General features: G+C 42.7%; 1 protein-coding gene across 1 annotated transcript in view; it reads left to right on the top strand.

The window, feature by feature from the left end:
* Positions 1–24,905, top strand: part of shank2b (SH3 and multiple ankyrin repeat domains 2b) — a gene marked incomplete at both ends in the record, with an annotated part of 198,263 nt that overhangs the window by 119,340 nt on the left and 54,018 nt on the right. Inside the window, 2 exon segments of the mRNA XM_079496376.1 lie at positions 15,742–15,877; positions 20,326–20,406. Of these exon segments, the coding sequence (XP_079352502.1) occupies positions 15,742–15,877; positions 20,326–20,406 (217 nt within the window).

Below are 24,905 nucleotides of genomic sequence, written 5' to 3'. Positions count from 1 at the left end.
TAATTCACATTAGCCTTTATAAGATCACAACTGGCCTGGTGTCCCAGCCATTTAGTGCATTCACATCATGGGCAGATGCAAGAGATACAAAGCTACACACTACACAGCATATTAGTAGCTTTGCACCTCGGCTAACGCTAATGTTAATGTCTATTTAAGGGTCTTTAGAAGCATTTACTATTGAGCCGCTAAACATGCATGCACGCTACGTTCATCCAGTGCGATCTGAGCCGTAAATAAAAGGCCTAGAAATGCCTCCAGGGCCGTTCCTGTTATTCCAACCATAATAGCCCACCAGGCAAAGCCAATCGAGCCGAGAGCTGCGGATCGAACGAGAGCCCCGATCCGCGGTAAGTCATTAATATAATTAAGAAGGAAGCTAAATAACACATAAATGGTGTATTTGGCGCTCTGGGATTTCATGAAAAAAACGATAAATCAGTACTTGGCGTTCTATGAGTTAAAATCAGCACCGGGAGAAGCTTGGGGGACCGGGAAGACATGGCCGCTTTTACTCTGCAAAGCCCCCCCCCCCCCTTCTGTTCCAGAAAAAAACTGCATTATTTGTTTGCTTGCTTACCTTGCTCTCGTTTCCATAATATCGCTAAATAATCCATCGCGTTCATATTTTGAACGAGAGAAATGAAGAGCTTAGTATATCCATCAGATCAAAACCACGGAGAGCGCCCTGGATTAGGAGAGACAAGGCATTCTTTCTGCAGAGGTAAACAGGGAAGTGACCGGGCCGCGCATGAACGAAAAGCGAAGCGTATAGTGGCCTTGGAGTCCCACTCAAAAATAAAAAAGGAAAAAATTCTGAATATTCTTCTCTCATTTGATAGCATTGAAGATGTACACACGTCCTTACGCATGTTTCGCGATAAATGCATTTTTACATATGTGATGTATTCCCATGCTTTTTGTTCTTGCCTATTGTAAGTCGCTCTGGATTAAGAGCGTCTGCTAAATGCCTAAATTGTAAATTGTAAATTGTCCTTTGAATCAGTCGGATTGCTTATGACGTGTGCATGGGCACGTTGGATGGACTGAACCTGTTAAGTAGGGGAGAGCCGCCACGGTTGTAACACTTTGCACGTAATATTTTCAGGCAACGGACCTACACATGTCTGCTACCATAAACCACTTCAAGTTTTTCAATTAATAAAACAGGTCGGGAGTTATTAAACCGAACGTGGACGCTGTTCCAGTGTTACATTTGCTGCGCATATCGGATTAATTGTAACGGCATGCGTGATAAATGTAACAACGCTAAAAAACACCATTAAACATATCGTTTTCAGCTTAAAGCAATTATATTTCATTGAAGCAACTCCTTAACATTGTTTCCATGGATGTGATACGAAAATGTATCAAACATAAGGGAAATATTAAATAGTACCGGGTGTACCAGTTTGGGCGTTTGAGTCAGTTCAATGGGAAAATACATTGATTAAACAAACGTTTGATTGATTGAGTTGTACAATGTTATACAACCCTAAACTAATTTAGAATACACTCTGTAATGAAAGACAACTGACTGAACATATAATATTGGGCAATATGTCAAATATGGAAATATGACTTATAATGGTATTTAATGGATAGGCGTGTGTTACAATTGACCCACATTTGCAAGTTTTTCTTTGGCGTTGCTACAGACCAGAATGAACGTGCATTCCGTCTAAACACGATGCAAACTAATGAAGAACATAAGCATGAAGACATACATGTGGATTTTTATTCACCAACATCAAAGAAAAAAATTGTAGCCCACATATACTCCAGGTGTAAAATGTTCCGCATTTTGAGAAAAGTCAGTTTTTCGCCAATAACTCCCCGTAGGATGAAAGTAAACACTTCAAACTTCATGGGCACGTAGAGTACGTTGCTGTACACATACTGACGCGATGGTGTCATGATGGCGTTGACCAATCAAGAGATAACGTGCATGTTACAACCATGATGCGTTACAACCATGGCGGCTCTCCCCTACATTTTGATGCCAATACTTTTACTTTGACTTGTAACAGAGTATTTATACATTGCAGTATTGATACTTCTACTTAAAGGGATAGTTCAGATTTGTATAAGCTGTATGAAATACTTGCCATTAATATAGTATGAATTGATTGCCCGACTCCTGTGGTGGGAGTTCTGCTCTGGTTTTGGTCAATATTAAGTAGTTCCGGTCATTTTGTGGGGGGCACAGGGGCCACGCAGTAAAAGTAAATTAATCCACAAAACTAACATAATTTGTATTGTTGACCTATTTCTAAAATATTAGTGCAACTTTCGTTCATTTTTAACCCCCTTTATCACACGGAACTATGATTGTTATGTCCATATCACTATGCCCAAAAAATAGTTCCATGTGATAGAGGGTCAAAGTTGAACGAAAGTTGCGCTAATATTTTAGAAATAGGTCAACAATACAAATGACGTTAGTTTTGTGAATTCATTTAATTTTACTGCGTGGCCCCAGTGCCCCCCATGCACAAAATGACCTGAACTACTTAATATTGACCAAAGCCAGAGCATGCCTCCCACCACGGGACTCGGGAAATCAATTAATACAGTTGCAACCACTATATTTCCACCACTGTTATTTACAGGGGTGACCTCTGAGCCACTCTGTTCATGAAAAATCATCTGTGTGTGTGTGTGTGTGTGTGTGTGTGTGTGTGTGTGTGTGTGTGTGTGTGTGTGTGTGTGTGTGTGTGTGTGTGTGTGAGAACACGTGTCTCTGTGTGTCTGACCACTGCACGCATGCAAATGCATCTGTGCACATCCCTGAAGCCTCCATGTGTGTGTGTGTGTGTGTGTGTGTGTGTGTGTGTGTGTGTGTGTGTGCGCGTGTGCGTGTGTGCACACACGCGTGTGGGTGCTTGCATGCGTGTATTCAAAGGTGCACTCATTCGAACGAATACACTCGCATGAGCACGTGTGCGTTCATTTCAGTGCATGCACCATTGCCCTGCGTGTGAGTTAGGCTTGGGCGACATTGCCAAACATTTCCTGCCGGCCATCGTCTGCCCCCAAAATCAGCTCACAGCGGGTCACATGTCGAAAATATAGCAGATCTACAAGCTCTCAATGCGTCGTGTCACGTCGAGAGCTTTTTCTGCCTTTTTTGCAGTGCCGGTACGAAGTACGAACGTGACTGCACGTTGTCATTGAACAAAATCAGCTCGATCACAGGCGGAGATGAAGTGAAGTTGAAGCAGACAGTATAGTATACCGTTAGCTAGCTGTTAGCCTAGCTTTTTGCTAATCACTGTTTCACAGTTTTTTCTTCTGTTTGTTTTCTTCTTTTTTTTTTACTTCACGGGTCCCGCAGTGAAGCACAGTACTCTTCCACTTAACCTACGTTCGGATCTAGTCCAGGGGTCATGAGGTCGTCGCCATGTTGACCTGTGGTGGACATTTTTGTCAACATTAATATATCATAAGAATCGTTCACTTGATGGTACAAGCACCAAAATTGGCACACAAGTGCTTCGGAACCTACTCTCTCAGAAAAGTACGTTGTCCACTTGAAAAAAACTAAATGGACACCATTTTTCAAGATGGCCGCCATTCGAGGTCGTTTTAAACCGTGTTTGAGCTATATTGAGCTATACAATCCTATTTTGATGTCCTATACATCGAAATATATGTTTCTGAGTATGATAAATCCAATTCTGCATTTAGAACATCAAAACTATTTAATATTATGATGATACAATGGGAATTCAATGATATAATGGGGCATATTAAGTCCATATTCCATAATAATCCTTCACTTGGTGGTACAAGCACCACATTTGGCACAAATGATGTCCAGGATGTACTTTCTAAGAAAAGTACGTTATCCAGCTGAAAATCCAAGATGGCCACCAGTTTTCAAGATGGCCACCTCGTCAAATAAATACGTATAACTTTAATGAACAGAAATGTGTGATCCACACATTGATCCAAACATCAAAATGAATGTATTCTGACTGGAAGAACTCAATGGTGTCAATTATTTAATTTCAATATGGCCGCCAGTTGTCAAGATGGCGGCTATTACGCAACTCAAAATTAGCGTTTTTGGAAGCTGTCTGATCACCGATATTGTTGAAGGGCAACATCATTCATTGAAATGCTGTGATCAAGCTCTATTGGTTTGTAATTTTGTATATAAGAGTTATGTCAAAGCACAACCAGGACACACTGGTGACATCACTGCTGTGAGACTCAGCATGGGGTTCAGTGTATGCTTGTAGCGTACTAGCTGTAGTTGTGGTTTACTAACTGTTGTAGTGGTGTAGCTACTCACTGTAGTTTGTAGTATACTTTAGTGTCCTAAATGCTATCTAATAAGCCCCTGTGTATATCTCAACTAGAAGTTTAGTTAGTTGTAGGATTGTAGTTGATAGCCGCACCTGAATTGACAGGATGTGTCAGCATGGGAGAGCTGAGACAAGGGTAACAGGGATTCAGTTACCTGGATGGTGTACAGATCGCAGAGGACTTGCACTGGATGAATGGTCGGGCTAGGTGTAGGGCACCAGATGCTTGAACCTAGATGCATCCCATATTTCAATGTGCTTTGATGTTTTGTACGGTTGGGTGGTACAAGGATATAGCCCTCAGCCTTTAACCGTATAACACAAGATGTTCCGCTACTAAAACTGATTGGAGGAAGTGTGTCAAACAGATACGAAAGAGGAGTTGAAGTCTCCCCGTATTTCCACCCCATTCGACCGTTATCTCTGTATTGGATAGGCGAAATCCTCCGTTATCAGCACCTTTATACGGCCAATATGGCCATACTGGCATACTCACTGTTTCAGTATGTCATTATCACCTATTGTGACGGGTGATAATGGTATTTTTGTGTCACTGATGTCAATGACGGAGGTGCGCTGTGTCTGGTGGCCTTGAGCCACGTGAGACAACGTGCCGAGCGTTGCGACGGCCACCAGACCCGGCACCGCCTGAGTTACGTCCCGATAGGCAGAGGATAGTATAGTAGCCCCTAGTTTCCATGCGCTGACAATAGAGTTGGAAATGAAACGTTCAGCCAAGGGTGAGTATGCCAGTATGGCCATATTGGCCGTATTCCAAGGTGCTGATAACGGTTGATTTCGCCTATCCGATACAGTGATAACGGTCGTGCCCATCATGTTAGACTCATCCAGATTGGATGATGGAGGTGGCAGTGAAGATACATTGAAGCAAAACAGTACAAAGTTAGTTAGTACCAAAAAGTACCAAAATTGTCGGCCAAATGTTTAGCAACGGAAACTCCAGTTTTCCACTAAGAGAGCAGCTGAAATTCAGAATGATCCTGGTGACGGACATGCAAAAATTCGAAGAGTGCAGTGGATGTGATCTCCCCCCATCGAAGCCCTGTATGACGATCGTTGTGTCAGCAAAGCTCGTGGACTTATGAGGGACCCAAGCCATCCCAACCGCAGAGATGCTTGCGGATGCTGCCACATGGAAAACGTTTTCAGTCTCAAAGCCACTGGAAATAGACTGCAAATAAGCTTCTTTCCCCAAACAATCAGATACATGAACGAACTGATAAGAACCGGGGCGAAAGTTTACCTAACTTTGCTACTACAGGGAAAACATGCACATATATATGTTACTATTTTTCTAGCACTCTTTATTCTATCCCTTTGTTTGCTGTGCTTGCTGTGTTTTTTGTTGTTTGCCATCTATGCCGCTGCATTGTCTGTAAGGAAGCCAAACTAAAATAAGTTTTACTCTTATGTACCTGTCCTGTACACAAGATGTAACAATAAAGTCCAACCTTGAACCTTGATCTAGGTTCAAGCATCTGGTGCCCTACACCTAGCACGACCGTTCATCCAGTTCCATTTAAGTCCTGTGCGATCTGTACACCATCCAGGTAACTGAAGTTCCGTTACCCTTGTCTCAGCTCTCCCACGGTGGCACATCTTGTCAATTCAGGTGCGGCTATCTAACTACAATACTACAACTAACTAAACTTCTAGTGGAGATATATACAGGGGCTAATTAGCATTAGGACACTAAAGAATACAACAAACTACAGTGAGTACACTACAACAGTTAGTAAACCACAACTACAGCACTGAACCCCATGCTGAGTCTAACAGCAGTGATGTCACCAGTGTGTTCCTGGTTGTACTTTGACATCACTCCTATATAATAAAAAAAATACAAACCAATAGAGCTTGACCACAGCATTTCAATGCATGATCAATGAATGATGTTGCCCTTCAACAATATCTATGATCAGACAGCTTCCGAAAACGCTAATTTTGAGTCACGTAATAGCTGCATCTTGCAAACTGGCGGCCATATTGGAATTAAATTCCAACACCATTGAGTTCTTACAATCAGAATACATTCATGTTGATGTTTGGATCATTAACACAATTTTACTTCGAAAACCTTTTTGTTGTTTTGTTTTTTTGCATTTGACGAGGCGGCCATCTTGAAAACTGGCAGCCATCTTGGATTTTCAGCTGGATAACGTGCTTTTCATAGAAAGTACATCCTGGACATCATGTGTGCCAAATGTGGTGCTTGTACCACCAAGTGAAAGATTCTTATGGAATATTGACTTAATCTGCCCCAGCTTTTTGTTTAATTCCCATTGTATCATCATAATATTAAATAATTTTGATTTGCTAAATGCAGAATTGGATTTCTCATACTCAGAAACATACATTTCCATGTATAGGCCATCACAATAGGATTATTCAATCAAACTATAGTTCAAACACTGTTTAAAACCATTTTGAAAGGCGGCCATCTTGAAAAATGGTGGCCATTTAGTTTTTTCAAGTGGACAACGTACTTTTCTGAGAGAGTAGGTTCTGAAGCACTTGTGTGCCAAATTTGGTGCTTGTACCATCAAGTGAACGATCGTTTCAGTAATCTGCTCCACTAAGTGGACAATAATATTACCAGAAACACATGAATAGATAGCCCTGAAGGACCATGACCATAACAGGTCTGTAACTGTTACACATGGAACACAATGGACCATTACGGGTCCATTTGGTTCCATTTGAACATGCTCAGAGTTAAGGCGGTCTTTGCAAATAAAACATTCGAGAACCACTATAGTAGGCTACTAGTAGACTCCTGATGTGCCATAGTGTCATAGTAAATAATTGTCATACATTCTAAATAAGAAAGAAGAGTCTTGTCACCAACCCCTGGTCTTGTCACCAACCCCTGGTCTTGTCACCAACCCCTGGTCTTGTCACCAACCCCTGGTCTTGTCACCAACCCCTGGTCTTGTCACCAACCCCTGCAGGTCTTGTCACCAACCCCTGGTCTTATCACCAACCCCTGGTCTTGTCACCAACCCCTGCTGGTCTTGTCACCAACCCCTGGTCTTATCACCAACCCCTGCAGGTCTTGTTACCTACCCCTGGTCTTGTCACCAACCCCTGCAGGTCTTGTCACCAACCCCTGGTCTTGTCACCAACCCCTGGTCTTGTCACCAACCCCTGGTCTTGTCACCAACCCCTGGTCTTGTCACCAACCCCTGGTCTTATCACCAACCCCTGCAGGTCTTGTTACCTACCCCTGGTCTTATCACCAACCCCTGCAGGTCTTGTTACCTACCCCTGGTCTTGTCACCAACCCCTGCAGGTCTTGTTACCAACCCCTGGTCTTGTCACCAACCCCTGGTCTTGTCACCAACCCCTGGTCTTGTCACCAACCCCTGCAGGTCTTGTTACCAACCCCTGGTCTTGTCACCAACCCCTGGTCTTGTCACCAACCCCTGGTCTTGTCACCAACCCCTGGTCTTGTCACCAACCCCTGGTCTTGTCACCAACCCCTGCGGGTCTTGTTACCAACCCCTGGTCTTGTCACCAACCCCTGGTCTTGTCACCAACCCCTTGGTCTTGTCACCAACCCCTGGTCTTGTCACGGAGAGGAAGAAGACAGAAACAAAGCTCTTCAGAACTTGGCAGCAGTAGTTCGTGGCTCAAGTTCAGACTATTTGAAGGAGCGTGTTGGTGTACTGTTTCGTGGATTTGTACATTTTCTATTTGTATTTAATTTTTCTAAGGTTTTTCACAAGTCACGAGATGGCATCGACATCGACCCTTATTCAAGGGGAAAACATTACCCGAGTTCCGTGAACAGGCACGTGAAAGACGCCAATGTTGAATTCATAGCATCGCATTAATAAAGGCATATTCATAGTCCAGTTTTCGGTGAAGAGGTGACCACCTCTGTAAAAACACCTCTGTAACACCTCTGTAAAAACAGAGAGATGTCTTGTGTAAAGGCTCATTCATAGTCTTTTAGTCATATTTTCGGTGGTGAGGTGACCACCGGAGCTGAAATAACGTTGAGCGGTGGTGAGTAAAAACAGAGAGAAGGGCTGGAGCGGTGGCGGTGGTTTGCTCTTTACCGCGGCTTGTGACGTCATGTTGTAGTTCGGTGGGCACCTCACCACCGAAAATCCAGACCATGTATGAGCTTTAAGCGGTGACCACCGCAGTGACGTCATGTTGTAATTTTCGGTGGTCCACCTCTTCACCGAAAACTGGACTATGAATGAAGGTCACCCGAAACATACATTTTGTAAATAAAGCTTGTTTTGATTAGAATCGGAATCTGGGATTAAAATCCGAGATAATAGCATTTCAAAAATCAAAACAAAGCGAGGCTGAATGGCCATCTTGAACCAAACAACTGCAGCATACAACGAACAATGACGTGTTCTGAAAGGTGAGTTAGTTATGACTCAGTCTTTACAGGGGCCAGTTTCGAATTGCAGCCGTCAGTAGGTGCCCTTTGAGAGCGGTGTTGAAGGAGTCAAGGGATTTACATACATGAAGAGGTATATAAAAGGTTATAGACTTTTTATAGAGTATATAATATATATAGAGTATAGAAGGGTTAAAGAGGTGAAGAGACGTTGAATTCAGTGGAGATCTCCCAGCATGGTTTACTGTATGTCACAATTAATGGGTTGCACATGTATAGTCCTACACCAACCATGTTGAGGACCAACACAGGTGTTTCAATTAGTCTCAACAGGAAAAACAACAACAGCAAGCATGTTTCTTTTTAGAATGAATCAATAGTTCTTTAATAACACAGAGACATGGAAAATAGGACAACCAGGAATCTCTCTCACACGGACGCACGCACCCATGCATACACGCACACACAAAAATACACACACACACACACACGCTGAGAAAACATGTCACCCGGTCTTAAAATAGCGCTGGGAGTGGAAGCGATCGTTTCTGCGTTCCATTAATAATTTATTCCAAGGTATTCAGTGCAAGTAGAGCAATGGATGCTGAAGCACGGAGGATCTGTTTTATTCCTCTCTCTCTCTCTCTCTCTCTCTCTCTCTCATTTTCAACCTTATTCATACAAATGATAAATTGTAGTCCACCCCCCCATCCAGTAGTAACAGCCGACAACGGTCACTTAGCAACTGTCGTCATGGAGCGACTGTTTGTTTACCTGAGACCTGAGACATGATACAGACAGACAGACAGACAAACAGACAGACAGACAGACAGACAGACAGACAGACAGACAGACAGACAGACAGACAGACAGACAGACAGACAGACAGACAGACAGACACTGGATTAAAGGGATAGTGCAACAATTTCATAGTTTGAGAAGTGGACTAGTTCAGTTTGTGTAAGACAAAAACTAGGTTTTTAGAGAGAGTTGTTGCTGTTACGCATTGCAGGTGTCATGGTGGAAATTGGAACAGCAGAAATGTTTTATCAACATGTATTGATAAAACGCACGCACTTGCGTGTGCGTGTGCGTGTGCGCGTGTGTGTGTGTGCGTGTGTGTGTGTGTGTGTGTGTGTGCGTGCGTGCGTGCGTGCGTGCGTGCGTGCGTGCGTGCGTGCGTGCGTGCGTGCGTCAGTTTGATAGTCAGCCTGCATGATTCATAAGAGACTAGATTATTCTAACTAGGACTGTGAGTCACACCAACCAAAACAGCCTCTCTTCTCTCTCTCTCTCTGTCGTGTCGCGCCGCCACACACTGAGAGCTTGCAGATCTGCTATTTTCTGCACATAGAAGCATGGAATGACATGCATGCATGCAATGCATTCTGCAGGTCATTCCATGACCAGTATCCAAAAAACACAAGGCTTTTTCCCCCTGTGCATGTTGTGCAGATTTTGTTGGAGGTACGACATTATAGCGCAGCCAAGCATTGTGATCTGAGGTTGAGAGAGTTTTGGACAAGTTAGAATTCAGTGATCCATGACCTCAGGGGTCAGGGCAGATTAAGCAGCCTGTCATGGCATGTCTGGCCTGGACAGATTATCTGTGTGATTAACCAGATTAGTATCAGCCAGCTACTGACTGACTGGATGGCATGGCGAGTCACATGGGCACAGCACTGGAGTCACATGGGCACAGCACTGGAGTCACATGGGCACAGCACTGGAGTCACATGGGCACAGCACTGGAGTCACATGGGAACAGCACTGGAGTCACATGGGAACAGCACTGGAGTCACATGGGAACAGCACTGGAGTCACATGGGAACAGCACTGGATTAGTGCCCGGCCGGGTGGTGCGGTGGCGAAGACCCTGCCCACCACACACACACACACACGTGCATGCACGCACGCACGCACGCACGCACGCACGCACGCACGCACACACGCACGCAGGCAGGCAGAGGGGGGCATTGGATGGCTGTGTTAACCACAGAGACAATGACTGTGGTTAAAACTAATCAATGACCCTCAACCGCATCTGATGTCTACCATTGATCTGAATGCACTGATCTAATGAGAGAGAGAGAGAGAGAGAGAGAGAGAGAGAAAAGGGAGAGTATGGGATGAACCTGACTCTGCAAATCTTTTACTCGACCAAAATTTCATACGATTTTAGTCGACTAAAATGTATTTCGGTAGGCCTTGGTGGCGTCGTAATGCCTGATTCAAATGAGCCGAAAATAGCAGAGCTTGTAGATTGGCTGTTTTCGGAGAGTGAAACCTGCACACAACCAAACATACAATAGCTTGTCTTTTAGTTCTACTGGATCCCTTCTCCATTAGTCCCTCCCTGGCATTTTAGTCTAGTTTTTATTGGTTGACGAAATGAATTAATTAAATTAAGTAACACTGCTCATCAGTTCAATGAGAGAAAAGCCTTTTAGTTTCCAAATCAGGAACCATTGGACTGTTGACGAGCCTGATTCAGCCCCAGATATGCTGTAGTGTTTTAAGCAATATTACACCGGAGGGTGTGCTTTACTGTGATAATTGGCACTTCAGTGATGCTTGCGGAACTCGACGGCGTCTTGTTTCGGACCGCATCACTGTCGTGCCAATAATGACGGTAAAGCACACGCACTGCCTTCTATTACCTATAGAGAAGGTGCCCAGTAGCTGTGTAAAGAACTATCTGACTTGTGTCTGCTAACACTGGCTCTGGCTTCCAGCCCACACTCAGACAGTTTCTGAATGGTAGTGCTTCTGATGCTGTGATTTGTGTAAATCATGGATGTGCCTGCTTGTTTACAGATACGTGTTATAGCATGGAACCCAGGTCATTTACACCCAATGAGTACCATACATCACCTAGCCTGTACTGGAACTCGCCTATGCTTTTTATGGCATAGACAGCTCCCTGCAGGATCTGCCGGGAGAAACTATGCGCAGCTGCTAGACATGAGACTAATTAATTAGAGCGACAGAGAGAGAGGAGTGTGTGTGTGTATATGTGTGCGTGTGTGTGTCAATTTAACAAAGGTGCAGACGATCAGAAATCAGCAGAGAGTGAGTGATGTTTGCACTACTCTATGCCGAATTGAAGTGGACTCGGACCCAGACTTTTTTTTCTCCCTGCAGGAAATAAAAACGTCTGGGTTTCCGAGGCTACACATCACCTAACTGTTCTCCTCTCTTTTTGGATGGAGATAAAACACCTTAGATTCTTTGGGAATTGTAGATAGGTATTTTTTTCAAATGATGAAACTGTACCACAATGAACTCCAAGGGTCTGTCAAACATACAGCCTCTTCTGCTTTGACGATCCCTTTCAAAATGCTGCTTGTGGTTCTTTGCTTCGTCATTGAAGGCGAGTGTCACATATTTAGTGACTTAAAAATAAAACGGGACTGATTAGGGACGTTTGATCATGTTTTCTTCAGAACGCTCATTAGATTAGCCCATTAGCATCATTTTTTATAATGCAACGATAGCTTAGCTATTTGACAAACCTACCTGTTTTGATAATGAATGAATGTTGTGTAAGGTCACATTCTCACCTAATACTTCGGTAGACTCGATGCGAATGGGAGGAGAATTGGGACTTCTTGCATATTTAATTTGCTGCGGTTTGCCTTCACACTGTCATCCGCAGCAATTGGAAACGCAGCAGGGGGACCTTTATCATGTGTTCCATTCATAAACTATAGCCTACACAGTGAAATCTATGGTGATCAAAATTTCAAATTATACTCATAACGTGACGTGCCGTCTGGGACTGGACTGGACTGGACCCCCCCCCCCCTCTCTCTCTCTCTCTCTCTCTCTCTCTATACGCACGCAGCCACGCACTGTTCTTTTGGGCATGGAAGGAACAGCGCTGAGCGCACTGATATAACAGACAGCAGCGCAAAATGTTTAAGATGAAAGTCCCTACTCCCCAGTCCCCACACAGTGACAGCACTCCATGTTTACGGCACGCACAGACAGACAGACAGACAGACAGAATATTCTGTAGGCTATAATACACTGCAGTGTTTTTGTGTTTCCTTAAGCAATTGATTAATGTACTCGTCCTCATTTCGTCAGGGCTTCAGTCTCCTCATTCGACCACGTCTATCCACGGTAACGGGACATCTTTGCGCTGCGTAAAATATGCCTTCTCCGTCTCCAACTGTGTTCAGCTCCTCACCCGCCACATTGTTTGCTTCATTTCCTTTATTTGCTGCGGATTGCATTCCCACCTGCACCGTTTCGAAATCAAGTGCGATTGGAAGCGAAGCGAAACCCCCGTTTTTGGTCGAAGTAGAATGCGGTTCTTTGCTGCACATTAGGATTTGAATGAGGCTTCACACCTGCCAAACGAAGCGCAGTTTCTGACAATGCGCAGCAGGATTCGTTTTAATCGCAGTAAAGCTTTCTGGTGTGAATGTCACCTAAGACTCCTCCCGAAATGAAGTTGGATGTCGAACCACACTTTGTTTACCAAGTCCAGTGGCGTGTTTCTGTTCATAGACCTCCGAGCTCTGAATTATTTGCCATATATGGCCTGATCAGGTGCAGAGTGATTTATTAATGTGTGATTAGGCCCAGGGCTAGGTGTTCCATTACGCTGGCATAAGCATGAACCTATTCCAACCAATCAGATTGCTTGGTCGGAACTACCTGTTATATGTATAATGTGTGTTATATGTGATATCAGAGTATCAACAAAAAAAACAGCGGCAACGGTGAATTAAACACATAAAATAAATAGCGGGTTTAGCGTATTATACGCAGGGAAAGACAATGGAATAAAACACGGGTTTAAAGGGTTAAATGTGTTGAGCAGTCACTATCTGTGTTCACTCTACATGCCAAGCTGACACAGTGGTTGTTCAGAATGTCAGCGTTCAAATTCCCTCCACCTCCCCGGCCTCCTCCCTGTGGCATTTAGTTCTGTTATGGGTGATTCTGTGATTTTGAATGTGATTTATGGATTGTACTACAGTATGATATGTGGTATCTAGTTCTGTGGTGATTCTGTGATTACCCGTATTGTCCCGAATATAAGACGAATCTGATTATAAGACAGCCCCCATTTTTTCAAGACTCGTTTGTGGAAAAAAAAAACATTAAAGACAAAATCTGGTTCTTTATAAGGAAAATGGTTTATATAAAAAAAAAATCTAGAATCATTTTTAAATTAATTATTTTCACTTCAAATCACAATACAGTACCATAGTAAAGGTACAGTAACAACATTGAAAATAAATTGTAGTCTCTTGGTATTTCTTATACCAGTAACAATCAGGTCTCAGGTCTCCTTGCTAGTATTCTTACCTAATGTTAGTTAGCTTGCAGTGAATGAGAAACAGAAAAATTAACTATTGGGGTCCGGGGAGACATAATTAGAAGTAACCTCCTGCCTTCCATGTCCTAATGAACTATATCGCTGCATGCGCTGGATTGAATGTACAGTATCGTGCATTGAATATGCTGTGTTGTGTATTTAACATGAAGTATTGCATCATCATTCAGCTTCATATTTCCACCGGGTCAACGGACATCATATTCTGTCTGGTTATCTGGACCACATCAGTGTGTGTGTGTGTGTGTGTGTGTGTGTGTGTGTGTGTGTGTGTGTGTGTGTGTGTGTGTGTGTGTGTGTGTGTGTGTGTGTGTGTGTGTGTGTGTGTGTGTGTGTGTGTGTGTGTGTGTGTGTGTGTGTGTGTGTGTGTGTGTGTGTGTGTGTGTGTCCTCTGGGCATTGTTGTGTAATCAGCAAGAAACTGTGGATTATATAAGGTGACTCTTCTGTGAGAAGCAGGACTGTGTGTGTGTGTGTGTGTGTGTGTGTGTGTGTGTGTGTGTGTGTGTGTGTGTGTGTGTGTGTGTGTGTGTGTGTGTGTGTGTGTGTGTGTGTGTGTGTGTGTGTGTGTGTGTGCGTGCGTGTGCGTGTGCATGTGTGTGTGCATGTGTGCATGTGTGTGTGCATGCGTGGGTGCGTGAGTGTTGACAGTGCATCACATCATGTGACGTGTGTTGAGTGTGTCACGTGATGTGCGTGCGTGCGTGCGTGCGTGGCGTGCATGCGTGCGTGCGTGCGTGCTTGGTGGACTTCAGGTCACAGCAGACCAGCTGTTGGGACTTCTGTCTCTAATTACCTAAATGGATTTACATGAAGGGCGAGAGACATCAACTCTCTCTCTCAATCTCATTTAATTAAATTAAAACATACATTATGCATGTATGCATTATTATAATATAAAACATTACATTTATATTAATATCATAAAAACATAACATGTATACATTGCCAAAGCAAACATGAAACAAACTATCAAAAACCAAAACTACTATTAAAAGGTAATAAAGAGTGTAAACACATGCTGTGTCACAACTACTATTTGTGCAATTGCAGCAGTTAGATATCATACACATTTAAGCTGGGATAACTCCCTATAAAGTCTTTGGAACAAACAGCAATATTCCAAGATATCCCTCTCTCTCTCTCTCTCTCTCTCTCTCTCTCTCTCTCTCTCTCTCTCTGTGTAGTGTATTTACACCGTGTACACAGTGCAGCTACGTAATAATTTACATAAATAAAACACAAAGCCGACCAATGCAAATAGTGAATAATGTTGAATAATGTTCACAGTAATCACAGAGCTGTGAATGTCGCATTAGCCTTTAACCACTTTTAACCATTATTTTAAACTTTACCTGTTGAAAAATAGCAGGTCTATGAGCTTGTAGATCTGCTATTTCTAAAAGTCGTGAAATTGCATGCAATTCTTTGAATATATATAGGCCTATATATATATTCATTCAGATCGAAAGTTTTTAACTAAAATCTTTGCTTCTAGGGTGGTTCCTGGAACAACATATTTTCAGATGCGGGTCGGCAGCCGATTACATATAATTATGGGGGTCCTTGTCATGAAATAGTTTGAGAACCACTGACATAGAAACATAGGGTTTTTCAGAAAACTGTCAGGATTTCGAAGACATTTTGTAGAATCTGTTCTCAGTCCTAAACAGTGTTGAACTCTGTCTCCAGGTCAACCAGGACAATGTGGTGAAGGTGGGCCACCGGCAGGTGGTCAACATGATCCGACATGGAGGGAACCGGCTGCTCATCAAGGTGGTGACGGTCAGCCGGAATCTGGACCCCGACGACACCGCCCGCAAAAAAGGTACACGCTTCTTCTGACCTCATGCCTCCCTCCCATATGCTGTAAGCCCGTTCAACTTCAAACTCCATTAATATACCAATGCAACCATTATCACCAATGGCAGTTGCATTAACAAAACTGTTTTGTTGCAAGGAGTTGCGTCCTTCTAATGAATGTTGGAGTCATTGAAAACACACGTATCTGCTACTGGTGACCAATATGGTCCTTCTAATGAATGTTAGACTTGTTGAAAACACACGTCTCAGCTTCTGGTGACTGATATTGTCCTTCTAATGAATGTTAGACTCATTGAAAACACACGTCTCTGCTTCTGGTGACTGATATTGTCCTTCTAATGAATGTTAGACTCCTTGAAAACACACGTCTCTGCTTCTGGTGACTGATATTGTCCTTCTAATGAATGTTAGCCTCATTGAAGATACACGTCCCTGCTTCTGCGTGAACCCCAGTTTATTTCATGACCTGAAAACCATGGTAATTTCATGTTATTTGCAGAAAGTGATGCTTACCCCACAGCCATGGGGCACAACTGTATGACATTTTAATGACAGTATAATAATGTCTGAGCTATTTAAACTTTAAATGATGTTAATTGGTTCCCAACAACTAAAAAGTGTATCAGTTATTGTAGTTTCCAAATAAGGGATGATTCCGTATTTAACGGAATGGTTGGGTTGGCGACCCCAACAGCTCAGAGCTAAAGCCTCGTCCGTTACATATGCGTTCAGGAACTTCAGGTACATCTTTGGTTTGAGGTTAAAAAGCACTTTTCATAAGACATAAAACATGAGCAACACCTCTCTAACTAGTCCTGTGCTGAGCTGAGCTGTACCACATGACACAATCTGAACATGAACAACATGAGACAGACTTTACTTTATGTATAGTGTAAGAGGCGTTGCCTTGAACTGTCAATTATAACTGGTCTACTCTTCCATTGGCTAGAGGTGGTCTCCCTGCTCTTCCATTGGTTGGAGGTATAGTGTCCCTGCTCTCTCATTGGTTAAGAGGTAATTTGACACCTACCAATCAGAGAACCAATTTGGGGCACCACCTTTTTTGTGTCGAAACAGGAACTTGGTTTGACTCCTCCCCTTTCCCTAGTCCACTCCCCCCCCTGGTGCTTCTGTGTTTATTCCTACCAACAACAACGCTACATGTTTAAAGGAGTAGTTTAAAAATAATAATAATTATTCATTATTATTATCTTCCAATTCCATGGATTGGAAATATTTTGGTTTTGTTGCATTGCTGAGCCAATCATTTTGATGATCAGTAGGATAGTAGTAGGGGATTCTTTGGTCCTCATTCACAAAGGAGAAATACGCCACAGTGTAAATGAGATGCGTAATGATATCGTATGTATCCTTCCGGTCAAGCTACTGAAATGTTTCCGTCCCATTCAAAAAGCCTTGTGTACCACAGGTACGCAGGTGTATGTCATAATGAATGCGAGCGGGTGCCAATTGATCGGAAAATCACCCGACAACTTTATTTGCATTGATCCACGCCCCATTTCACACCATAAAAGGCTTCAAGCATGACTCAGCAGACAGCAGTTTGTCTGAGATCCATCTGTCAAAAACAAAAATATATAAACTAGGCTTTGCAGCAACGAAATGGAGGTCCTCCTGACGGTGGAACAACAAAATAATTATATATTTCCAGTGACTAGCGGCTTCACAAAATATAAAAATGATTGCTGGAAAGAAATCACAGCCGCGGTCATATAGCTGCTGTATATGAATATAGCCCGCACAATTTAATAATTCTACACATGTGGAGTCAGGACCACAAACAAGCCCTCATAAGTTAGGGCTTTTATGTTATATCGTTTTTGCACCATTGTATAGCCTACTCGTAGACCTACCACTGTACTATATATGTACAAACAGACATCAATCCATCAAAGGAAACCAAAGGAAATTAAAAGAAAATGATCTGACATTGTCAAGCACCGGCTCACCACCAGTCTCCGTTTTTATACCGTTACATTTGTGCGTGATTCTTTATATTTTCTATACCATTTACTAATTCTCTAAACGGTGAACGCGTGCTCCGCTGCCGCAATGTTAACTGACTTATAAAATGCAGCTTGGCCATTTATTTATTTAAGTTCGGGACCAAGGCGGGTGCTCACTCACACCTTTGCAGAGGTAAAAAATATATCCGATATTTTTATCAGAGCTGCATTGATCCATGCGGAGAAGTCGTCTTTTGAAAGAGAGAGAGGGGGGGGGGGGGGGGGCTCAAGACACTGTCGGTTAATAAAGAAATCACATTCATAAGTGAGTTGTTGCACTGTCTGCCGAGGTAACAGGCCGAGAGTGAGCAGCGCAATCACGCATGCTAGAAATATCCTAATAAATAAATAAAAAGGTGTCGGGCTCGGGGGCAGTTTCTGTATGGGACTCTAGGTCAACTTGCCTCTAGTATGCATGCATATAGGCATACAAGTGATACTTGCCTCTGATTGGCCGCGAACCCTCTTATTATGCTGCTGCTGTCAGAAGTAGAGTAGAGGAAGTAGGGAGAAGCTTAGCGATAATAATATTAAAACGTTAGCGATAATAATATTAAAACGCCAACATTTATCTGTCGCCGCATGACATAATCATAATCATGACATGATTCATGACGGTGAAGTCTTTATGACAAAGTCAATAACAGTATCCATAAGAAAGTACGCGAAAGATGTCAACATAAACATGAAACATTATTGTACTGTAAAAAGGGACTTTTTTATACTATTCCCTTCAGCTTTATCCTTTGTAGTATTAGACCGAATACGGACACACGCTAATCAACACAAACACTGTATTTATTAGAACACCCAACATTGTGATCAAATCACAATTCAATCAAAGCAAACCGCGTAAACAATATTAGTAAATACGGACACACGCTAATCAGCACAAACACTTTATTTATTAGAACACCCAGATCGAATCACAATTCATTCAATCAAAGCAAACCGCATAAACAATATTCGTTTGCCTTTAATTCTGGAGCGTCATCTGTGCCTTTCGAATACTACGACATTCTGTCCCATTCTGTTCATTTTACAAATTTACACTGAAAGTTAGAAAGTAACGCTGCGCGTGTATCTGTCATCATCTGTCACAGGGAGCCGCCATCTCTGACTGTTTCTGACATTGACAACAACGAGCTCTGGCCAATCAGACGCGCAGGGCGTCACCAAGGGCGGGTCTCTGTCTAAAATCGGACGTAGAAAGAAATCACGCGTTGGGGACACATGCCTACATATTTTATCTGAGATTTGGGAACTTTTTATTGATTCAGCATGAAGACTAAAGCCTTCTACACAAGCCGTATGGCCTTTACACTACCATGAGAGCTGGCGCGGATATGTGCAGAGTTTCCGACCAACCAACGTCCCTGTCAAGTTCACGGAGATGGCCATGAATTCCCACGTAATGTGGGAATCCTCGTAAATGCCTGTCCGCTCACGCACGTGACGCACCGCTCACGTAACGTCACGTTATGAGCGTAAACGCTGTTGTGAATGAGGACCTTTGAGTGACCAGTTGTCCTTGAGGGGGTTCCAGGTGGTCCCCAGCTAAATGATGGAGAATTGGTAACCAAATGGACCCTTATACATCCTTAACTCCAAATGGACCCTTACGGGTTACATTTGGTTTCATTTTATGCTCTCAAGAGTTAAATTATTGTTAAACATCTGCATTACTTTATTTACAAGATGTCTACACATTTAGAGAAAATGTAGAAGAATTGTTATTTTTGATCAACGTTCTCCTGTTATCTCTCCTAATGGTACCAACAATGGTACAGCATGGAATTGTGGACAAAATCTTATCCAACGACAACAACATATTGGTACGTTTTGGGTCTGAGAGGCTAAACGTCATCAAATGGTGGTCCGTGGCTCCAAATGACCAATAAATACCGGACCTTGATATGAGAAGGGTTGAAAACCCCTGCCAGGTAATGACTGGCTCAGTAACGCGACAAAAACAAAACAAATCTCCATGAAATTGAGGCTTCACCTGGTGTGCAATCAATGGAAAATATTACTACTACTCCTTTTAAGGCAGTGTGGTGCCGACACATTCTGAATGTGTCGCTTGAGAGATGAGCCACCACCTGGTGGTCGACAAGAGGTACTGCTTGGAGCTCATTGATGGCGACAACATCTCCCCCTGGTGGTGTAGTCAGTCTGCTGCAGCCACATTTCACTGCTCATGCAGAACATGACGTATGAATTCATGCTATGAATTCATAAATCTCTTCTCGTCTCTCTCTCTCTCTCTCTCTCTATCTCTCTCTCTCTCTCTCTCTCTCTCTCTCTGCTTCTCTCTCTCTCTGCTTCTCTCTCTCTCTCTCTCTCTCTCTCTCTCTCTCTCTCTCTCTCTCTCTCTCTCTCTCTCTCTCTCTCTCTCTCTCTCTCTATGTCTCTCTCCCACCAGCACCCCCACCACCAAAGCGAGCCCCCACCACAGCTCTGTCTATGCGCTCTAAATCCATGACCTCTGAACTGGAAGAACTTGGTAAGAGCCTAACCCCGCCCCCTCTCTGTCTGTCCCGCCCATCCCGTCTTGGACCGACTCTGTCTAACCCCGCCCCCTCTCTGCTCTTCTCTGTCCTCATTGGTTCTTTATTCTGTTGACAGTGGATATAGGTGAGTAGCAAGCAGCTCTGTCCTCATTGGCTCTTTATGTCGTCAATAATTCTGATCCCAGTCGCTGTTACCGGGCGGAAACCATGCAATGTCCAAAAATGTTTTTAGTCGATGATTTAGTCTCATTTAGTCTCATTTAGTCTCAAGCTCTTTGTAATACTTTTCGTTGGATCAATAATGCCACGTTTTAGTTTTCCACAATTCAAAAAATACAATAATAGCATGGCGTCTGAGCTTGTGGATCTCATATTGTTGCTACTTTGTGTGACAGTGTAGTGTCATGATATGTAAGCCATTCATTTATGGAAGAACAAAACACAAAAAACGTAAAAAACAAAAATGTTAAATATGGACATAAAGAAGTTTCTTCCCGACAGCAACGGTCTGTGGACAGTGATTCATTTTAATTGATCTGTTTAATTTAATTGAGTCGTTTCATTTCTGCTTTGCTTTGGCTGTCATAAATAAATCAAAACAAGTTCCCCATGTTCCCCATCTCTGATGTCATAATGTGACATATGTGATGTCATATTTGATGTCATGTGTGATGTCACTGTGACGTCATCTGTGACATCATATGTGACGTCATCTGTGATGTCATCTGTGATTTCACTGTGACGTCATCTGTTATATCTTGTTTCTCAAGATATCGCCATGGAAACAAGGAGCAGTCCATCATAAAAATGGCGTCCATGTCCAAAACATCCTTGCGTGCTAAGGCTGTTAAGATCGTGACATTTTGCTTGACGAAATAATAATTGCGATTGATCGTTCGAAAATAGACGGTCCACCACCCCACACACACACACACACACACACACACACACACACACACACACACACACACACACACATTGTTAGCTTATACATCGGCTATTTTCACTATTGTCTGGGTCCCAAAGAGTCCCTTTCTAGAAATGTAGTGGAGTCAAAAGTACCAATATTTCTGTTGGAGTTTGAGTGAAAGTCCGTACACTGTGTGTGCTCAGGTTGGCTGAAGACCTGACAATGATTGTCTGTATCACTGAAGACATGACATGCTTTTTGTCAAAAGTATCTAGTACCTCTAGTCTAGAACAAAAGCCAAATCAAATATCATGTAAAATCGTAAGTAAAGATAAACTTTACATTTTTCTACATTTAATGTGTGTACTCATCTCATCCGTTAGTCATTCAGTATAGTGAAGACATACTCTTGGAAAAGAGTATATATTTATGTATTAATTGAATACTTTGGGCCAAGCCCCCTATAGGGCCAATAGGCTTGTTTCCATTGTGGTCCTGTAGACCAGGGGTTCTCAACGTTTTTGGCCAGGGACCCCCGGAAATGCTTTGGCAATGTCTCGGGACCCCCGCCCCGCCCCCTCCCGACCCCCAATATAAATTGACTGCTACAATAACCTTAAACCATTTTGGGCGGGAACCCCTTTTGGTGTTTTAAGCATTGTTATAATTTAGCTATTGAAAAATAGCAGATCTACAAGCTCATAGCGCGCCACCGAGTGGCGCGCTACGAGCTTGTAGGTCTGCTATTTTTGAAAAATCGTGAAAATAAAATTTATTTTTTTATTTTTATTTTTTTTGAAAATAATTTGGGGACCCCCTAAAATAATTTGGCGACCCCCCGAGGGGTCGCGACCCACGGGTTGAGAACCCCTGCTGTAGACCAGGGGTTCTCAACCTTTTTGGCCGGGGACCCCCGAAAATTCTTTGGCAACGTCTCGGGACCCCCGCCCCGCCCCCTCCCGACCCCCAATATAAATTGACTGCTACAATAACCTTAATAATAGAGACAATACACCATAAATAAATACTGAAACCATAATCATTAGGGAAGGTGTTCTGAATCAGTATTGGCAGATATGACTCTGCAAATAATCTGATATTGGTCATAATTTCATAATCGTGCACCCCTATTTTTGTGTTATCCTTTTTGGCCCGGCAGAGGACTGAAACCTCTTTTGACCCGGACAGGAGCCTTACCTCATGCGACAGAGAATTTGTGCATTATTCTCTTGCTTTGCAGTGAAATCTTGACTACAATTAATATCAGCTTGGCTTTATAGTTTGCTCCATGTTGCCATTATTGTTATGTGCCGTTTGAGCAGTTTATACTGCTCACTGTGATTCTGTGTGTGAATAATAATAATAATAAATATCACGCAGTGATAATCCTGAGTGTTATTTGGGCACAAAGGTTCAATTATCATTCAGAATGCGTTCTTTATGCATAATTCATTCTCTCACATGAAGAAACTAGAAAGGTCGCAATTTTTAAAAATTGCAAAGTGTGGTTGCCGCAGTGGCTTACATATGCCCCTCCCACTAATATTGCCAGTCAATTACAATGTCACGTCACCCCTGCGATCATGCGAGGGGATTTATCCCCCAAAAATCATGTTTTTGCGACAAACGGTTACATTTATTGCATTTGCGGCGCCCCCTATGGATGAAAATAGAATTGCTTTTGTTACTTGGTTGAATGAACCACCTGCGACATGTGATTCAAATTTGGGATGGATTGGACATTCCGTTCGTGATTTATGGCATTTTTTGTGATATAGGCCCCTCCTACTAACTTCGGACGACGATTACGGCCGAACGATACGCACTACCAAAATTCTGCCGATGGAGTTTTAATCGGATAGGTCCAGAGATCATGTGTGCTGATTTTTGTGAGATTTGGACAAAATCTGTAGAAGGAGCAGCAAAAAGTGTGTTTTGGATAAAATTCAAAATGGCGGAAAATCTATCATGACGCAAATATGTCGTTTGATTTTACGACCTACGGTTCAAGAGTTATAAGCCAAAACGTAAAGTGGGCTGTTATAGCGCCACCATGAGGCCGACCGATAACATAAGTTAATTAATTTTAGTAATTATTATGAACCTACCCTCCAAGTTTTGTAACTATAGTGCTTACAGTCAAAAATACTTGAATGTGATTTTTCGCATTTTCCCATTCATGTCAATGGGGAAATTTAATTCACTAATAAATTCATATCAATTAAACTATACAACATTTCTCTTAACAAAATACAAGCACATCCTTCCCGATGAAGCCGGTCAATTTAAGCACATCCTTCCCGATGAAGCCGGTCAATTTGACATAATGGCTCAAATGCGTACAGTCAAAACTGTGGGAGGGGTAGCGAATCAAAAAAAAGACTACTCCAGTGGAATAATATGCATGACTAATAATAAAGTGTTACAATTACAATAGTATAAATTCATATGGGATTCATATCTCACGTACAAATCATTCATATGGGATTCATAATCTCATGCTAGATGATGATAAATGCAGTAGGCTATAGAATGCTTTTATTTTGACGGATGCAGTAAATACCATTTGAACCCCGCGGAGCGCTGAAGTCACGGAGTTAACTTTCTCCATTTTAAAATCCCATGGACCTTTATGACATCACGTCATTATAAGAATCGTGTTCCAAAATGTAACGAAATTCTGCCAGGGAGATGGCTGGGGGGTTATGGATGTGACATCAGACTATTTAACTATATTTAACCAGTAAAACACATTGAGACTGCTTCTCTTTTACAAGTGGGAACTGGCCAAGAGGCAGAAATAAAATTACACTTCAATACTACATCGTATTATGTCACAGTATAGAACAGCAAATAAAACATCCATGATACACCTCAAAGTACCTATGAAATAAATACAACAAATCACCAAAGTGCTAATCTTTTAGTGGCAGGGCAAATGGGCAAAGGTTATAGTGGTGACATCAGACTATTTTAGAAGGTGGGGTTATGGAGGTGACGTCAGACTATTATAGGCTGGGGGTTATGGAGGCGACGTTCAGACTATTATAGACTGGGGGTTATGGAGGTGACATCAGACTATTATAGGCTGGGGGGGTTATGGAGGTGACATCAGACTATTTTAGAAGGTGGGGTTATGGAGGTGACGTCAGACTATTATAGGCTGGGGGGGTTATGGAGTTGACATCAGACTATTACAGGCTGGGGGTTATGGAGGTGACATCAGACTATTATAGGCTGGGGGGGTTATGGAGGTGACATCAGACTATTTTAGGCTGGGGGGTTATGGAGGTGACATTAGACTATTATAGGCTGGGGGTTATGGAGGTGACATTAGACTATTATAGGCTGGGGGGTTATGGAGGTGACATCAGACTATAGGCTGGGGGGTTATGGAGATGACATTAGACTATTATAGGCTGGGGGGTTATGGAGGTGACGTCAGACTATTATAGGCTGGGGGTTAACAGAGGTGACATTAGACTATTATAGGCTGGGGGTTATGGAGGTGACATCAGACTATTAAAGGTGGATGATTATGGAGGTGACGTCAGACTATAGGCTGGGGGTTATTAGACTATT

Source organism: Electrona antarctica (assembly GCF_951216825.1).
Source record: "Electrona antarctica genome assembly, chromosome: 3".
Taxonomy (NCBI): Eukaryota; Metazoa; Chordata; class Actinopteri; order Myctophiformes; family Myctophidae; genus Electrona; species Electrona antarctica.
The sequence above is the reverse complement of the archived record's forward strand: the minus strand, read 5'-3'. Positions and strand labels throughout refer to the sequence as shown.